Here is a 17,990-nt window from a genome sequence, read left to right as displayed (position 1 = left end):
AGGGCTTCAGGCTTCACGCTTCCACAGCAGGGGGCATGGGTTCAATCCAATCCCTTGTCGGGGAATTAAGATCCCACATGCTGTGTAGCAAAAAATACATAAATATGTTAATTAATTAATTAATATGTAAATTCAATATAACCAATTAGGATCTCAACTCTTTCAGGGGATATGGTGAGAGAATTTCACAAAATGACTTTAAAGTTTTTCTGGAGAATAAATGAGCAATAATAACAGAGAAATGTTTGAAAGAGAATAACAGTGCAATATTTACTTCAGCAGATATTAAAACTTAGAGCTATATTTAAAATGCTGAGATACTGGTGCAGAAATGGGCAAATAAAGGAAGACAGTAGAATATAGAAAGAGAGAATATTTTAAATCATGGAGATGGTGTTGACTGGTTTATAAATGATGTTGCCTAGTTAACAAAATGCTGGTAATAGCCTTGAAGGAAGAGAGAAGATAGGGGAGTTTGATCCCTATCTCTTGTTTACATTAGAATAGATTTCAGCTGGATTAAATAAAGATTTCAATATAATAATGAAATAATGAAAGTGCCAGAATAAAATGTAGGTGAATATATAATTATGAGTAGAGGAATTTTTTTTTTAAACGTGGCCCCAAGATACATACCATGAAGGATAAACAGATATTATTACATCAAAAGTTAAAGCTTTATCAGAGTAGTGTTTACCTTGGGAGGATTATCAACTGGGAGAGGTTACATGGAAACCTGATGTGGGTAATGATTATACGGGTATAAAAACTCATTGAGCACTTAAAATTTGTGTACTTTTCTAAATGTATGTTATCCTTCAATTTAAAAAAACTTTAAGTAAAACTTCCTTTTTTAAAAAGATACTATGAAAATAATTTTAAAAGAAACGACAAACTAGGAATAACTATTTGTAACATTCATGGCATTCAAAATGTTAATTAATATCTTAAGTATATAAAGAATTATTATAAATCAATAAGAAATGATTAGGTACGCTAATAAAAATGCAAAAAACACAGGCAATTTATGAAAGAAGAAATACAAATTGACAATAAACAAGAAAATATGTATAACTCACTAATAACCAAATAAATGCAAATTTAAACCCAGTACAGCACTATTTTTCACCTATTAGATTGTGAAGGTTAAAAGGTTTGATGCTCCACACTGAAGAAAGAGACAGCAGCCATCCATAAAACAGTCCTCTCACCAAAAATATTAAAACCCACGCAGGCTACACAGGGATGCTCCCACATAAAAATAGCCCTCTAAGACCACAGGAGATAATTGTTTCTCCTAAACTCATAGAATAAGAGAAATATAAGCAAAATGAAGAAGCAGAGGAACCACTCCCAATTAAAAAATCAAGAGAATTCCCTGAAAGAATAAAAAATGAAACAGACCTCTTCAGTCTAATAGACATGAGTTCAAAAAGGAGATAATAAAAATACTGAAGGAATTAAGAAAAGCTATTGACAGAAATGCAGATTGCTGTAAAAAAAGGAACTAGAAACTATAAAGAGGAGCCAAAAAAAGTAGAAAACTCATTTGCCAAGACAAAACCTGAGCTAAAGGCAATAAATAGCAGATTGAATAATGCAGAAGAATGAATAAGTGATCTGGAAGATAGAATTATGGAAATCAACCAATCAGAACACAAAGACAAAAGAAAAAAATGAAAACAGTCTAAGAGACCTATGGGATAATATAAAGTGTGACAAACTATGCATAATAGGGATCCCAAAAGGAGAACAAAGAGGAAAGGGATCAAAAATGTATTTGAAGGAATTATGGCTGAAAACTTCCCAAACCTAAAGAAGGAAACAGATATTCAGGTACAGGAAGCACAGAGGGTCCCAAAAAAGATGAGCCTAAACAGACCTACCAAGATATATTATAATTAAAATGGCCAAAGTTAAAGAGAGGATTCTAAAGGCTGCAAGAGAAAAACAAAGAGTTAATTACAGGGGAACCCCCATAAGGCTATCAGCTGATTTCTCTACAGAAATGTGGCAGACCAGAAGGGAGTGGCAAGGTATATTCAAAGTCCTGAAAGGGAAAAATCTACAACCTAGGATACTCTACCCAGCAAGATTATCATTTAGAATAGAAGGAGAGGTAAAGAATTTCTAAGACAAGCAAAAACTAAAAGAATACAGCAATACTAAACCTATCATAAAAGAAGTAATGAAAAGTCTTCTAGAGGGGTGGGATAGGGAGGGTGGGAGGGAGGCTCAAGAGGGAGGGGATATGGGGACATGTGTACGCATATGGCTGATTCGCTTTGTTGTGCAACAGAAACTAACCCAGTATTGTGAAGCAATTATACTCCAATAAAGATCTATTAAAAAAAATAGAAAAGAAGCAAGAATCTATAGGTTAGAGAAAATCACAATTGGAAAGTAAATCACTTAAATAAGCCAGTATACAGATTAAAAAAATATATAAAATAAATTTTTGTGAAAGCAATAACCAAAATGAATAGCAAAAGGATAAGCATGAAAATGTAAAAGAGGACATCAAAATCATAAAATGTAAGGGATGAGAGTAAGAAAACATAGACGATTTTTTTTTTTGGAATGTGTTTGAGCCTATATGACTATCAGTCTAAAGCAAGTAGATATAGTAGTGGGTTAACATACTTGAAAAACAAGGTAACCACAAATCAAAAACACAATAGATTCACAAAAACCAAAGAGAATGCAAGCATAATACAAAAGAAAATCATCAAACCAAAACCAAATCAAACCAAACCAAAAGGAAAAACAAAAAGATACCGAAAGGAGCAAAGAAGAAATAAAAAAATCAACTGGAAAACAAGGTTTAAAATGACAATAAATACATATCTATCAATAATTACCTTAAATGTCAATGGACTAAATACTCCAATCAAAAGACACAGAGTGGCAGATTGGATTAAAAAACAAGAGCCTACAGTATGCTGCCTACAAGAAACCCACTTTAGGGCAAAGGACACACATAGATTGAGAGTGAGGGGATGGAAAAAGATATTTCATGCAAGTGGAAATGACAAGGAAGCAGAGGTCACAATACTCATATCAGACAAAACAGACTTTAAAACAAAGGCCATAAAAAGATTTTAAGAAAAGAGAGCTCCAAACCTAGATCTAACAGGACTCAAGAATTCTAATGAATTCAGGTATAATTCTAAAGTGAAGAAGGTTTCAGGCATAGTTTGATTAAACTATCCCTTAAACACATCCAACTCCCCTTGCTGTGAAACAGTGATTATCTGGCAACTTCTGATAGTCTGGATCAAGGGTTGGTTGGCAAACTGTTTCTTAAAGGGCCAGACAGTAAATATTCTAGGCTTGCAGGCCACTTGGTCTCTGTCACAGCCAATCAACTCTACTGTTGTAGCACAAAGCAGCCAGAGACAGTGCATAAACATGGGAATGACAGAATTCCAAGAAGACGTTATTTGCAAAAACAGGTGGCCAGCCTGAGGGCTGTAGTTTGCCAACCTGTGGTCTAGATGGGGAACAATATTCCTTTCATTTTAAAGAGAATTTGGGTTTGTCAACAATATCAACAGTAGTTTATACTTATTGCCAAGTAATACATGGAACAGAACATCAATCACCCAACTGCTAATGTGATCAGCAAACCAGTCAATTCAGTGTGAGTAGACAGAATTCTGGATTTTGATCCTCACAGCACCTACAAGAGGCCCAAGGTGGGCAGCCAGTATACCTCCCTATCTGAGATCCTATGGCTACAACTGAATAGATGTAAGAATGAGCTCTAAGAACCCAGAAGTCACCATACTGGCACCACTAAAAAAATGGCAGTTTGGAATAAAAACTGAGGGAATGTCAGTCAGTACAAAATCACCCCGACAATCAGTAAAATCCTCTAATGGGTGGTGACAAAAATTCAATAACATGTTTGTAGAAGAAAGATATCAAGTATAAGAAGTGGCAAACCAAATTCTGGTCCCCAAAGAGGCCTTAATACTAATTCTAGAAACTAATGATTAAAATTAAAATGGTGAAATAAAATGTGAGGGCATTAGTATAATTTGTCCCTCAGTTTAATGAAAGGTATGGAAGGTATTGATAGTCACAAGAGGGTAACTGCAAGCTAACTCCCAAAGTGCAGTTAAGAATCATAACATTAATTAGATCAGCCATCTACAGAAATGATACAAACCAAGAAATGTATGGTATCAGTTTTAGGAATAATCCAAATCTAACCTAGGTGATCTAGACAGTGAGTGGGACATAGTTTTCTTTTTTTTTTAAAACATCTTTATTGGAGTATAATTGCTTTACAATGGTGTGTTAGTTTCTGCTTCATAACAAAGTGAATCAGCTATACATATACATATGTCCCCATATCTCCTCCCTCTTGCATCTCCCTCCCACCCTCCCTATCCCACCCCTCTAGGTGGTCACAAAGCACCAAGCTGCTGTCCCTGTGCTATGTGGCTGCTTCCCACCAGCTATCTATTTTACATTTGGTAGTGTATATATGTACATGCCACTCTCTCACTTCGTCTCAGCTTACCCTTCCCCCTCCCCGTGTCCTCAAGTCCATTCTCTACGTCTGCGTCTTTATTCCTGTCCTGCCTCTAGGTTCTTCAGAACCTTTTTATTTATTTATTTACTTTAGATTCCATATATATGTGTTAACATACGGTATTTGTCTTTCTCTTTCTGACTTACTTCACTCTGTATGACAGACTCTTGGTCCATCCACCTCACTGCAAATAACTCAATTTCGTTTCTTTTTATGGCTGAGTAACATTCCATTGTATATGTGTGCCACATCTTCTTTATCCATTCACCTGTCGATGGACACCTAGGTTGCTCCCATGTCCTGGCTATTGTAAATAGAGCTGCAATGAACACTGTGGTACATGACTCTTTTTGAATGATGGTTTTCTCAGGGTGTAGGACATAGTTCTTGATGAAATCAATGGTAGAGCCTGATAAAATGGCCTGATTAGGTGAGAGCCCTGATATGGTAAGAGTGCAGCTTCCACTTACTTGCTACAGAACACTTACTACATGCCAGAAGCTTTACACACATGATTTCATTTATTCCTCCCAATAGTCATCTGAAGAAATATTATTTATGGATGAGAAAATTAAAGCTTAGAGATGTTAACTTGCCTAAAGTTAATAGTAGGGGGCAGAGCTGTAATTCAAACCCAGACCAGGACTCTACAACTAATTGTGTTTTCAAGCGGGTCATCTGTAGAACTCTATTTTGCAAAATGTTCGATGGGCAAATCAGTTGGGAAATTCTGAGTGTTTACTGTACTCTAGGACTTCTCTGAGCCTTTACTATAAATTTAAAGACCAGGGAAAATAGCAACTGGATTGACTGGCCTTTCTAGACCATCTCTTTACTTGTCCTTCCTCTTTCTAACTGTACAAAGTGAATAATTAACAGAAAATAATACTTCCAGGATGTGGACTAGATATGGTAGGAGTATGTGATTAGGGTGCTCAAAAATGCTTGGATTTGAGACTCAGTATTTAAAAATGAATGTTTATATGTAAAAACAAAAGTAAAGATAGCGTTTTTTAAAAACTAAACTTAAAGAAGTACATTGGCTGGACTTCCCTGGTGGTGCGGTGGCTAAGATTCCGCCTGCAGGGGACACGGGTTCGAGCACTGGCCCGGGAAGATCCCACATGCCATGGAGCAACTAAGTCCGTGTGCCACAGCTACTGAGCCTATGTGCCACAACTACTGAGCCCGTGTGCCACAACTACTGAAGCCTGCACGCCTAGAGCCCATGCTCCGCAACAAGAGAAGCCACCACAATGAGAAGCCCGCATACCGCAACAAAGAGTAGCCCCCACTCGCCACAACTAGAGAAAGCCCGTGCTCAGTGATGAAGAACCAACACAGCCAATAATTAATTAATTAATTAAAAAAAAGAAATACATTGGATAATAATTACAGTAAAGAGGATGCTCTAAGAATAGGAGTAAAAGCTGTTTGGCTCCCCTTGGTGGTTTGGCTCATTGAAGCTCTTAGCTGTAAACAAGCAGAAGATGATGCAATCTCTGACATAATTTAAACTGGGTAAAGCATTTAAAAAAAAAAAAAAGGTTTGATGCTCTCTAGTTAGGTTCCAGGAAAATGAGCACTCTCATACCTTAGTGGGAGAATAAATTGCAATGACTTTCTGGAGGTCTGGCTTAGCAAAATTATTTCTAATTAAAATGTGTATTCTAGGGACTTCCCTGGTGGTCCAGTGGTTAAGACTCCACTCCCAATGTGGAGGCCCGGGTTCAATCACTGGTCAGGTAACTAAATCCCGCATGCCACAACTAAAAGACTTGCAGGCATGCTGCAACTAAGACCCGGTACAACCAAATAAATAAATATATATATATATATTTTTTACAATTATGATTTTTAATATGTTTCATCTTTAGTTTATTATCTTATTTTTTTGTAACTATTTGTGTTTTCTTTTTTTTTTAATTAATTAATTAATTAATTTATGGCTGTGTTGGGTCTTCGTTTCTGTGCGAGGGCTTTCTCTAGTTGTGGCAAGCGGGGGCCACTCTTCATCGCGGTGTGCGGGCCTCTCACTATCGCGACCTCTCTTGTTGCAGAGCACAGGCTCCAGACGCGCAGGCTCAGCAACCGTGGCCCACGGGCCCAGTTGCTCCACGGCATGTGGGATCCTCCCAGACCAGGGCTCGAACCTGTGTCCCTTCCTTGGCAGGCACACTCAACCACAGTGCCACCAGGGAAGCTCATATATATTTTTAAATGTGTATTCTACTTAACCAAGAAATTTCTCCTTTTGGAATGATCTAAGGAGATAATCCCATAGGTACCCACACATAAGTAAGAGCATATTCATCACAGTATTGTTTATAATAGTGACAAAGTGGGAACTAATTATTACAGTCAATCAGTAAAGGGCTAGTTTGATAAATACATTGAAATATATGCAGCCAATAAAATAGATAATGGTGAAAATCTATGTTTATGGACACAGAAAAAATAAGAAATTCCAAGATATTTTGTTAAGTGATTAAAAGTGGGATTTATTTATTTCTTCATTTAACAGATGTTTCTTGAGGGCCCACATGTGTCAGGCCCTCCTGTAGTCATGGGGGATACAGCAATGAGCAAAAAAGAAAAGAACTTGTTGCCTTTCTAGAGTTGATATTCTAGTGGCAAATGAAAGATAATAAAAAGTGAAATAAATTATGTAGCATATAAAGCAGTGTGTACAGTACTATAAATGTGTATTTGTATTGAAAAATATCTGTTCATAATGGTTGTCTGGATGGTGGGGATTTTTATCTTCCATTTCATACGTTTTCTTTTTTTTTCTTGAAATGTTTTGAACTCCTTTTAAAGCAGAAGACATCAATGAATTTCTATTTTGACAAAACATAAAAAGAAAAAATTTTATTTTAAAGAGTGTCTGGATAAATGAGATATGCTGTTTCCTTCCCTCAGAGAAATTGAAACATCAACAACTGTGAAATGGGAGACATTTTTTGACATTAAAAATAAGTGCTCACCTCAATACATAAGGCAAATACTAACAGCCATAAAAGGGAAAATCAACAGTAACACATTCATAGTAGGGGACTTTAACACCCCACTTTCACCAATGGACAGATCATCTAAAATGAAAATAAATAAGGAAACACAAGCTTTAAATGATACATTAAACAAGATGGACTTAATTGATATTTATAGGACATTCCATCAAAAACAACAGAATACACATTTTTCTCAAGTGCTCACGGAACATTCTCCAGGATAGTTCATATCTTGGGTCACAAATCAAGCCTTGCTAAATTTAAGAAAATTGAAATCGTATCAAGTATCTTTTCCGACCACAATGCTATGAGACTAGATATCAATTACAGGAAAAGATCTGTAAAAAATACAAACACATGGAGGCTAAATAATACACTACTTAATAACGAAGTGATCACTGAAGAAATCAAAGAGGAAATCAAAAAATACCTAGAAACAAATGACAATGGAGACACGATGACCCAAAACCTATGGGATGCAGCAAAAGCAGTTCTAAGAGGGAAGTTTATAGAAATACAATCCTACCTTAAGAAACAGGAAACATCTCGAATAAACAACTTAACCTTGCACCTAAAGCAATTAGAGAAAGAACAAAAAACCCCCAAAGTTAGCAGAAGGAAAGAAATCATAAAGGTCAGATCAGAAATAAATGAAAAAGAAATGAAGGAAACGATAGCAAAGATCAATCAAACTAAAGCTGGTTCTTTGAGAAGATAAACCAAATTGATAAACCGTTAGCGAGACTCATCAAGAAAAAAAGGGAGAAGACTCAAATCAATAGAATTAGAAATGAAAAAGGAGAAGTAACAACTGACACTGCAGAAATACAAAAGATCATGAGAGATTACTACAAGCAACTCTATGCCAATAAAATGGACAACCTGGAAGAAATGGACAAATTCTTAGAAATGCACAACCTGACAAGACTGAATCAGGAAGAAATAGAAAATATGAACAGACCAATCACAAGCACTGAAATTGAAACTGTGATTAAAAATCTTCCAACAGCAGTGCCGATAGCGCTGTCGCAAACATGGTGAACGTTCCTAAAACCCGCCGGACTTTCTGTAAGAAGTGTGGCAAGCACCAACCCCACAAAGTGACGCAGTACAAGAAGGGCAAGGATTCTCTGTATGCCCAGGGAAAGCGGCGTTATGACAGAAAGCAGAGTGGCTATGGTGGGCAGACTAAGCAGATTTTCCAGAAAAAGGCTAAAACTACAAAGAAGATTGTGCTGAGGCTTGAATGTGTTGAGCCGAACTGCAGATCTAAGAGAATGCTGGCTATTAAGAGATGCAAGCGTTTTGAGCTGGGAGGAGATAAGAAGAGAAAGGGCCAAGTGATCCAGTTCTGAGCTTCATATTTTGTTTTGTTATGAAGGCAATAAACATTTGAGATTGTTAAAAAAAAAAAATCTTCCAACAAACAAAAGCCCAGGACCAGATGGCTTCACAGGCGAATCCTATCAAACATTTAGAGAAGAGCTAACACCTATCCTTCTGAAACTCTTCCAAAATATAGCAGAGGGAGGAACACTCCCAAACTCGTTCTACGAGGCCACCATCACCCTGATACCAAAACCCGACAAGGATGTCACAAAGAAAGAAAACTACAGGCCAATATCATTGATGAACATAGACTCAAAAATCCTCAACAAAATACTAGCAAACAGAATCCAACAGCACATTAAACGGATCATAAAACATGATCAAGTGGGGTTTATTCCAGGAATGCAAGGATTCTTCAATATACACAAATCAATCAACGTGATACACCATATTAACAAATTGAAGGAGAAAAACCATGTGATCATCTCAATAGATGCAGAGAAAGCTTTCGACAAAATTCAACACCCATTTATGATAAAAACCCTGCAGAAAGTAGGCATAGAGGGAACTTTCCTCAACATAATAAAGGCCATATATGACAAACCCACAGCCAACATCATCCGCGATGGTGAAAAGCTGAAAGCATTTCCTTTAAGATCAGGAACATGACAAGGTTGCCCACTCTCACCTCTCTTATTCAACATAGTTTTGGAAGTTTTAGCCACAGCAGTCAGAGAAGGAAAAGAAATAAAAGGAATCCAAATCGGAAAAGAAGAAGTAAAGCTGTCACTGTTTGTAGATGACATGATACTATACATAGAGAATCCTAAAGATGCTACCAGAAAACTACTAGAGCTAATCAATGAATTTGGTAAAGTAGCAGGATACAAAATTAATGCACAGAAATCTCTGGCATTCCTATACACTAATGATGAAAAATCTGAAAGTGAAATCAAGAAAACACTCCCATTTACCACTGCAACAAAAAGAATAAAATATCTAGGAATAAACCTACCTAAGGAGACAAAAGACCTGTATGCAGAAAATTATAAGACACTGATGAAAGAAATTAAAGATGATACAAATAGGTGGAGACATATACCATGTTCTTGGATTGGAAGAATCAACACTGTGAAAATAACTCTACTAGCCAAAGCAATCTACAGATTCAATGCAATCCCTATCAAACTACCACTGGCATTTTTCACAGAACTAGAACAAAAAATTTCACAATTTGTATGGAAACACAAAAGACCCCGAATGGCCAAAGCAATCTTGAGAACGAAAAACGGAGCTGGAGTAATCAGGCTCCCTGACTTCAGGCTATACTACAAAGCTACAGTAATCAAGACAGTGTGCTACTGGCACAAAAACAGAAAGATAGATCAATGGAACAGGATAGAAAGCCCAGAGATAAACCCACGTACATATGGACACCTTATCTTTGATAAAGGTGGCAGGAATGTACAGTGGAGAAAGGACAGCCTCTTCAATAAGTGGTGCTGGGAAAACTGGACAGGTACATGTAAAAGTATGAGATTAGATCACTCCCTAACACCATACACAAAAATAGGCTCAAAATGGATTAAAGACCTCAATGTAAGGCCAGAAACTATCAAACTCTTGGAGGAAAACATAGGCAGAACATTCTGTGACATAAATCAGAGCAAGATCCTTTTTGATCCACCTCCTAGAGAAATGGAAATAAAAACAAAAATAAACAAATGGGACCTAATGAAGCTTAAAAGTTTTTGCACAGCAAAGGAAACCATAAACAAGACCAAAAGACAACCCTCAGAATGGGAGAAAATATTTGCAAATGAAGCAACTGACAAAGGATTAATCTCAAAAATTTACAAGCAGCTCATGCAGCTCAATAACAAAAAAAACAAACAACCCAATGCAAAAATGGGCAGAAGACCTAAATAGACATTTCTCCAAAGAAGATATACAGAGTGCCAACAAACACATGAAAGAATGCTCAGCATCATTAATCATTAGAGAAATGCAAATCAAAACTACAATGAGAGATCATCTCACACCAGTCAGAATGGCCATCATCAAAAAATCTAGAAACAATAAATGCTGGAGAGGGTGTGGAGAAAAGGGAACACTCTTGCACTGCTGGTGGGAACGTGAATTGGTACAGCCACTATGGAGAACAGTTTGGAGGTTCCTTAAAAAACTACAAATAGAACTACCATATGACCATATGACTACTGGGCATATACCCCGAGAAAACCAAAATTCAAAAAGAGTCATGTACCAAAATGTTCATTGCAGCTCTATTTACAATAGCCTGGAGATGGAAACAACCTAAGTGCCCATCATCGGATGAATGGATGGAGAGGATGTGGCACATATATACAATGGAATATTACTCAGCCTTAAAAAGAAACAAAATTGAGCTATTTGTAGTGAGATGGATGGACCTAGAGTCTGTCATACAGAGTGAAGTAAGTCAGAAAGAGAAAGACAAATACCGTATGCTAACACATATATATGGAATTTAAGAAAAAAAAATGTCATGAAGAACCTAGGGGTAAGACAGGAATAAAGACGCAGACCTACTGGAGAACGGACTTGAGGATATGGGGAGGGGGAAGGGTGAGCTTTGACAGGACGAGAGAGAGTCATGGACATATACACACTAACAAACGTAGTAAGGTAGATAGCTAGTGGGAATCAGCCTAATGGCACAGGGATATTAGCTCGGTGCTTTGTGACAGCCTGGAGGGGTGGGATAGGGAGAGTGGGAGGGAGGGAGACGCAAGAGGGAAGACATATGGGAACATATGTATATGTATAACTGATTCACTTTGTTATAAAGCAGAAACTAACACACCATTGTAAAGAAATTATACCCCAGTAAAGATGTTAAAAAAAAAAAAGATACAGACCTACTAGAGCATGGACTTTAAGATATGGAGAGGGGGAAGGGTAAGCTGTGACAAAGCGAGAGAGTGGCATGGACATATATACAATACCAAACGTAAAATAGATAGCTAGGGGGAAGTAGCCACATAGCACAGGGAGATCAGCTCGGTGCTTTTTGACCATCTAGAGGGGTGGGATAGGGAGGGTGGGAGGGAGGGACACGCAAGAGGGAAGAGATATGGGAACATATGTATATGTATAACTGATTCACTTTGTTATAAAGCAGAAACTAACACACCATTGTAACGCAATTATACTCCAATAAAGATGTAAAAAAAATAAATAAATAAAATAAAAAAAATAGTAAGTGCTCAAATGTAAATCGAAAACACAATGATGCAGAGCAGTAGGAACTCTCATTCATTGCTGGTGAGAATGCAAAATGGTACAGCCACTTTGGAAGGCAGTTTGAAGTTTCTTACGAAGCTAAATATACTCTCACCATATGATCCAGAAATCACACTCCTGGGATCTTCTCAAATGAGTTGAAAATGTTATGTCCACACAAAAACCTGCTCGAGGATGTTTAGAGCAGCTTTATTCATAATTAACAAAACTTGGAAGCATCAAGATGTCCTTCAGTAGGTGAATGGATAAATAAACTGTGGTACATCCAGACAAAGGAATATTATTCACTACTAAAAAGAAAGCAGGGGCTTCCCTGGTGGCACAGTGGTTCAGAATCCGCCTGCCAGTGCAGGGGACATGGGTTTGATCACTGGTCCGGGAAGATCCCACATGCCGTGGAGCACCTAAGCCCGTGTGCCACAACTACTAAGCCTGCACTCTAGAGCCCGCGAGCCACAACTACTGAGCCCATGTGCCACAACTGCTGAAGCTCATGTGCCTAGAGCCTGTGCTTCACAACAAGAGAAGCCACCGCAATGAGAAGCCTGCACACCGCAGCAAAGAGTAGACCCCACTCGACGCAACTAGAGAAAAGCCCGTGCGCAGCAGCAAGGACCCAATGCAGCCAAAAATTAATTAATTAGTTAATTTAAAAAAAGAAGAAATCAACTATCAAACCATAAAAAGACATGAAGGAACCTTAAATGCATGTGACTAAGTGAAAGAAGCCAGTCTTAAAAGGTTACATACTATACAATGTAAACTATATGACATTCTGGAAAAGGCAAAACTATGGGGGCAATAAAAAGATCAGTGATTGCCAGGGTTTGGAGAGTGGGGAGGGATGAATAAGTGGAGCACAGAGGATTTTTAGGACAGTGATTCTGTCCTGTATGATACTATAATGATGGATACACGACATTATATATTTTCTAAACTTAGAGAACGTACAACACCAAAAGTGAACTCTAATGTAAACTTGGGGGTTAATGATATGTCATTGTATCAATAGGTTCATCAGTTTTAACACGTGTGCCACTCTAGTTGGGAGTGTGCTAGCGGGGAAAGCTATGCATGAGTAGTTGTAGGGGATATACGGAACCCTCTGTACATTCTGCTCAATTTTTCTGTAAACCTAAACTACTCTAAAAAATAAAGTCTGGGGCTTCCCTGGTGGCGCAGTGGTTGAGAGTCCGCCTGCTGATGCAGGGGACACGGGTTCGTGCCCCGGTCCGGGAAGATCCCACATGCTGCGGAGCGGCTGAGCCCGTGAGCCATGGCCGCTGAGCCTGCGCGTCCGGAGCCTGTGCTCCGCAACGGGAGAGGCCACAGCAGTGAGAGGCCCGTGTACCGGAAAATAAAAATTAAAAAAAAAATAAAGTCTGTTTAGTTTAAAAAACACACACACAATGATATGCCACTTCACATCCATTAGGACGGCAACTATCAAAAAGTGTTGGTGAAGGAAGTGGAGAAATTGGAACACTTGTGAGCAGTTGGTGGGAATATAATAAAATGGTGCAGCCGCTGGGGCAAACAGTGTGGCAGTTCCTGAAAAAGTTAAAAATGGAATTACCATGTGGTCCAGCAATTTCACTTCTGAGTATATACCCAAAAGAATTGAAAGCAGGGTCTTGAAGAGGTGTTCGTACATGCATGTTTATGGCAGTATTATTCACAGTAGCCAAGAAGTGGAAAAAACCCAACTGTCTTTCAACGGATGACTGGATATACAAAATGTGGTACATACATACAATGGAATATTACTCAGCCTTTAAAAGAAAGGACATTCTGACATGTGCTACACCATGGATGAACCTTGAGGACATTATGCTAAGTGAAATAAGCCAGTCACAAAAAGACATATACTGTATGATTCCACTTATGTGAGGTACCCAGGATTGTCAAATCCAGACAGAAAGCAGAATGGTGGCTGTAAAGAGGAAAAGGGCGTTGTAGTTTAATGGGTACAGAGTTTCAGTTTTGCAAGATGAAATCGTTCTGAAGATTGTTTGCGCAACAAAGTGAATATACTTATTAATACTGAAATGAACACTTAAAATTGTTAAGATGGTAAATTTTATGTTATGTGTATTTTACCACAATTAAAAATAAAATAGAAAATAAAAGAACTAAGGATGTTATGAAACACAGACACCAAAAAGGGAAAACATTTGATTAAACGCCAATAAGGCAAATGCTACCAGACAAAACCAAAAGGCAAATAAATGTTAAACTGGCAGGAAAATAATTGCAACCCTTGTGATAAACAAAAGGTTAATGGTATCACTAATGAAATATACCAAGAACTCTTAAAACTCAAGAAGATAAAGGCAAACCATCCGATGGAAAAATAGATAAAGACGTGAGCCAGCCATTCTCAGAGAAGGATCCCACCCCAAAAAAGTTTAATAACTGCCAAACATGTTCATTCTCATGAGTTACCAAATAATTTAGAATTTTAATTTTAAAACAAGAAGGTGCTAAGTTTCTCCTTTGGGATTAGGAAATGTTTAAAAGATGGCTAATTGCCACATGGTTCTTTTGGGCACAAAGAGAGCCAGAGAAGCAAAGATGCTCAGTTGACCAACTGTCCACCGAAACAAACATCTTAAGATGCAAACGCCTGTTTCCACATTTTCCTTTAAAAAAAAAAAAACCATTGAATGAATTCCTTTTATAATCGGGAGGAAAAAACTAAACCAATTCTTATGTGGTGAGTCACATGAAAATTAGCATGTTTCCAAAGGTAATAAACAAATGTAATGGACCAAAAAAAACCATTGACACTCAGGGTCTGAAAGAGTATGAAGAAGGAAGTGTTCTCATACACTATTGGCAAGAGTGTAAACTAGTACAACCTTTTTGGAGGACAATTTGGCCATTTCCATCAATATTTCAAACGTTCGTGCTTGATCAGACAATTCCACTTTAGGAAAGTTACCATGTAGATATACTCACACACACACAGAAAGGCACAATATATAAAGTTTTATTAACTGCAGCAATGTTTGCATAAGTGAAAAATTGGAAATGACTCAAGAGCACATCAATAGAATATTGGTTAAAAATTTTATGTTAAAATATATATATTATGGTATATCCCTACTATGGAAAACTATGTTAGGGTTTAAAAAATTATATGAACTGATTTGGACAGCCATCCAAAAGTATTATTAAGAGAACATGGGAAGTTTCAGAACAGTTGTAAAAACATATGTTATAACATAATCCTGTTTTTATAAAATAATATAAAAATTAGTTCAAAAAATCTAGGAAAAATCTGAAAGAATACACATCATACTGAAAGCATATCTGAGCCATCTCTGACTCAGGTCTGTATGAAATTGTTGGAAACGATACACAATTTTGTATTCTTTGAATTTTTTGCATTATTTTTGAAACCAGAAAAAAAAATAAAGAAATAACTGTTTAAGGGTGGGATTCCTCATACTATAAAAAACTGAGTACCTCTGGCGCCTGGTTTAACCTCTGGCCTCCTCCACCTCTTTTCTCTCTATCAAAGTCAAGGCAGACTCCACCTCCCTAAGCATTTCCTAAGGGCTTCAGTTTATTCAGATAGCCTTCCTCTGTGATCTCTGGACTGTTTGGACCCTGAACCACAACCAGTTCCCTTTGATTATAGGCTCTTTATTGTTTATAAGCTGATTGTGCCAACCAAGGTGTGAACATTCACCCTGGCCACAGTGCAGAATGATTAGAAGAGAATGGAGTCTCCCAAGGAGGGAGACTAGCGGGTAGCACACGACCTGGGCACTGGCTCTTAGCAGCCCCTCCCAGTCAGGACTGACAGCACTGTGTCCCTGCTGGACATTTCCCACCTCATCTGTTGCCCTGCATGCCCCCCACCATCCACAGCGAGGGCTTTTTTAGGGACCAGAAAGACTCAGGGAAGCTTCCCAGGGGGCCTGGAATTTAGACTTGGTACTAAGCACTGAGGCCAATGGTCAAAAGATTAGTAAGTATATCTCATGATGGCTACGGTGTCCCTTCTCTACAGGGGCAATCACAAGCCTCCATGAAAAGCCTTCCCTACTTCTTTCCTCTGGGTTCTCTAAGCAGTGGCCGCTCCTTACCCATACCTTTGCCTGCCTCAGTCCTTAGTTAATGGGCAAGACAGACCTACACCTAGCCATTGTGTCATGACACCCAAGCCCACTGAGAACTCCATGCAGTGTCTCCAAAGTGGGTGCAATTGAGCCTGGTCTGGTGCAAGCCCAGGACAGCTAAAAGCCGAAGGGAAATGCCATCCATACCTGGGAAAGCAATCCCATGTGCCCTCCTCACCTGTTTCCCCTCACACAAGCTTCTAACCCCTGGCCTGAGTCACCTGGGGGCCCAGGACAGCGTAAGCAGGTATTCAACGCACGATTCTTCTGGTGAAGGGTAGGTATCCTGGACACCTGGGTGGGAGGGGAGAGGTTTGTAAAACACAGATGGCTGAGTCCTACCCCCAGGGTTTCTGATTCAGCCCATCTGGGTGAAACCTGAGGATCTGCATTTCTAACACGTTCCAGATCATGCTGTCGCTGCCTTCCAGTTGGCCTGGGGACCATACTTTGGGAACTGCTGGGTTTGAAGATGGGGTGGAGTCAGGAAGACCAGTCAGGAAGCTGTGCTGGACAGGACCAGAGCCAGAAGCAGAGCAGGGCCAGCAGGGATAGCAGGGAGGATGCAGAGCATTTCTGAGGGGAGGGGCACCAGAAAGGTGTCCAGGTGGGTGTGGGCATGAGGGAGAGCGAGGGGTCTAGACAACTCAGGTTTCTAGCTTGAAGGACCGAGGGGAAGGACTCTGAAGTAGGGAACCCAGGAGGCACAGCAGCATCGAGGGTAGGGGACGAGGATTCTGTTTTGGAGGGTCATCTGGGTGGGGATGTCCAATAAGCAATCCGTAATTTTAGTCTGGATCAGGCATGAGGCATTGGGACTGTGGGAATGTGGAGGTGAGAGTAATTGCCCTAGAGCTGGTAGCAGCTAGCTTGGGAAATGAAGCAGCTACTCAGGAAGAGGACATGAGAAGAGCAGGAACCTCAGGACCGTGGACAAGCCTACAAGCTTGTGAGTCTTATTAGGTGTGCCTCCACACTGAAGCAGCTACCTTGGGCTGTATTCCCAATGTTCAGGGACTGGCAGAGGGAATCCAGGAAGGAAAGGAGAAAGGAAGGAGACAGTGAGGTTCCAGAGGAGGCTTCCGCTGTCCTGGGTCCCCAGGTGACTCAGCCCAGGGGTTAGGAGCTTGCGGTGGGTGGGTGGGGGGGGGGGCACCAGGTGAGGAGGGCACACAGGATTGCTTTCCCAGGTATGGATGGATTTTCCCTTTGGCTTTTAGCTGTCCTGGGCTTGCACCAGACCAGGCACAATTGTATCCATTTTGGGGACACTGCCAAGGGGTGGCGGGCATCAGGGCCTAAGTAGGGAGGTGTGGAGGGAGGAGGCCCACTGCCATTCTTGGTATGGTTCTCTCTCCAGGAACAGAGCTCCATCTGGCCTCACTCTGGGCAGCTTATAAGGCCTGGTGTGAGTTTTGTTTATGCAAGTGCAGCGTAAAAGGAACAAATCTGCCAGCACCGAGGCTGCTGCCTCTCGAGTCCTTTTGCATACATTTTTCAAATGATAATTCACTCTACCCAGCCCCCTTCCCACCCCCCCACAAGGCCGATTTATTGAAAAAAGCACCTTATATGGTAATACTGCTAACACACCGTCAGCTGGCCTTTTTAGGGACTCTGCTTAAAGAAGATCCGCCTCTGGGGTTTTATATTGCTCTGGTATTTATGCCAAAGACACACCAGCCCTCAGTC

General features: G+C 39.4%; 1 protein-coding gene across 1 annotated transcript; it reads left to right on the top strand.

The window, feature by feature from the left end:
• The first annotated feature begins 8,586 nt into the window (after positions 1 to 8,586).
• On the top strand, positions 8,587 to 8,920 carry LOC114900876 (60S ribosomal protein L36a-like). Its single transcript, XM_029232385.1, has one exon. The coding sequence runs from the start codon at positions 8,589 to 8,591 to the stop codon at positions 8,907 to 8,909; it is 321 nt and encodes a 106-aa protein (XP_029088218.1). The 5' UTR covers positions 8,587 to 8,588; the 3' UTR covers positions 8,910 to 8,920.
• The last annotated feature ends 9,070 nt before the right edge of the window (positions 8,921 to 17,990 follow it).

Source organism: Monodon monoceros, unplaced genomic scaffold (assembly GCF_005190385.1).
Source record: "Monodon monoceros isolate NGI ecotype Baffin Bay Population unplaced genomic scaffold, NGI_Narwhal_1 Super_Scaffold_19, whole genome shotgun sequence".
Taxonomy (NCBI): Eukaryota; Metazoa; Chordata; class Mammalia; order Artiodactyla; family Monodontidae; genus Monodon; species Monodon monoceros.
The sequence above is the reverse complement of the archived record's forward strand: the minus strand, read 5'-3'. Positions and strand labels throughout refer to the sequence as shown.

Bases quoted from the DNA above. Each gene is read 5' to 3' on its own strand.
- LOC114900876 (XM_029232385.1), top strand. From the start codon at position 8,589: ATGGTGAACGTTCCTAAAACCCGCCGGACTTTCTGTAAGAAGTGTGGC.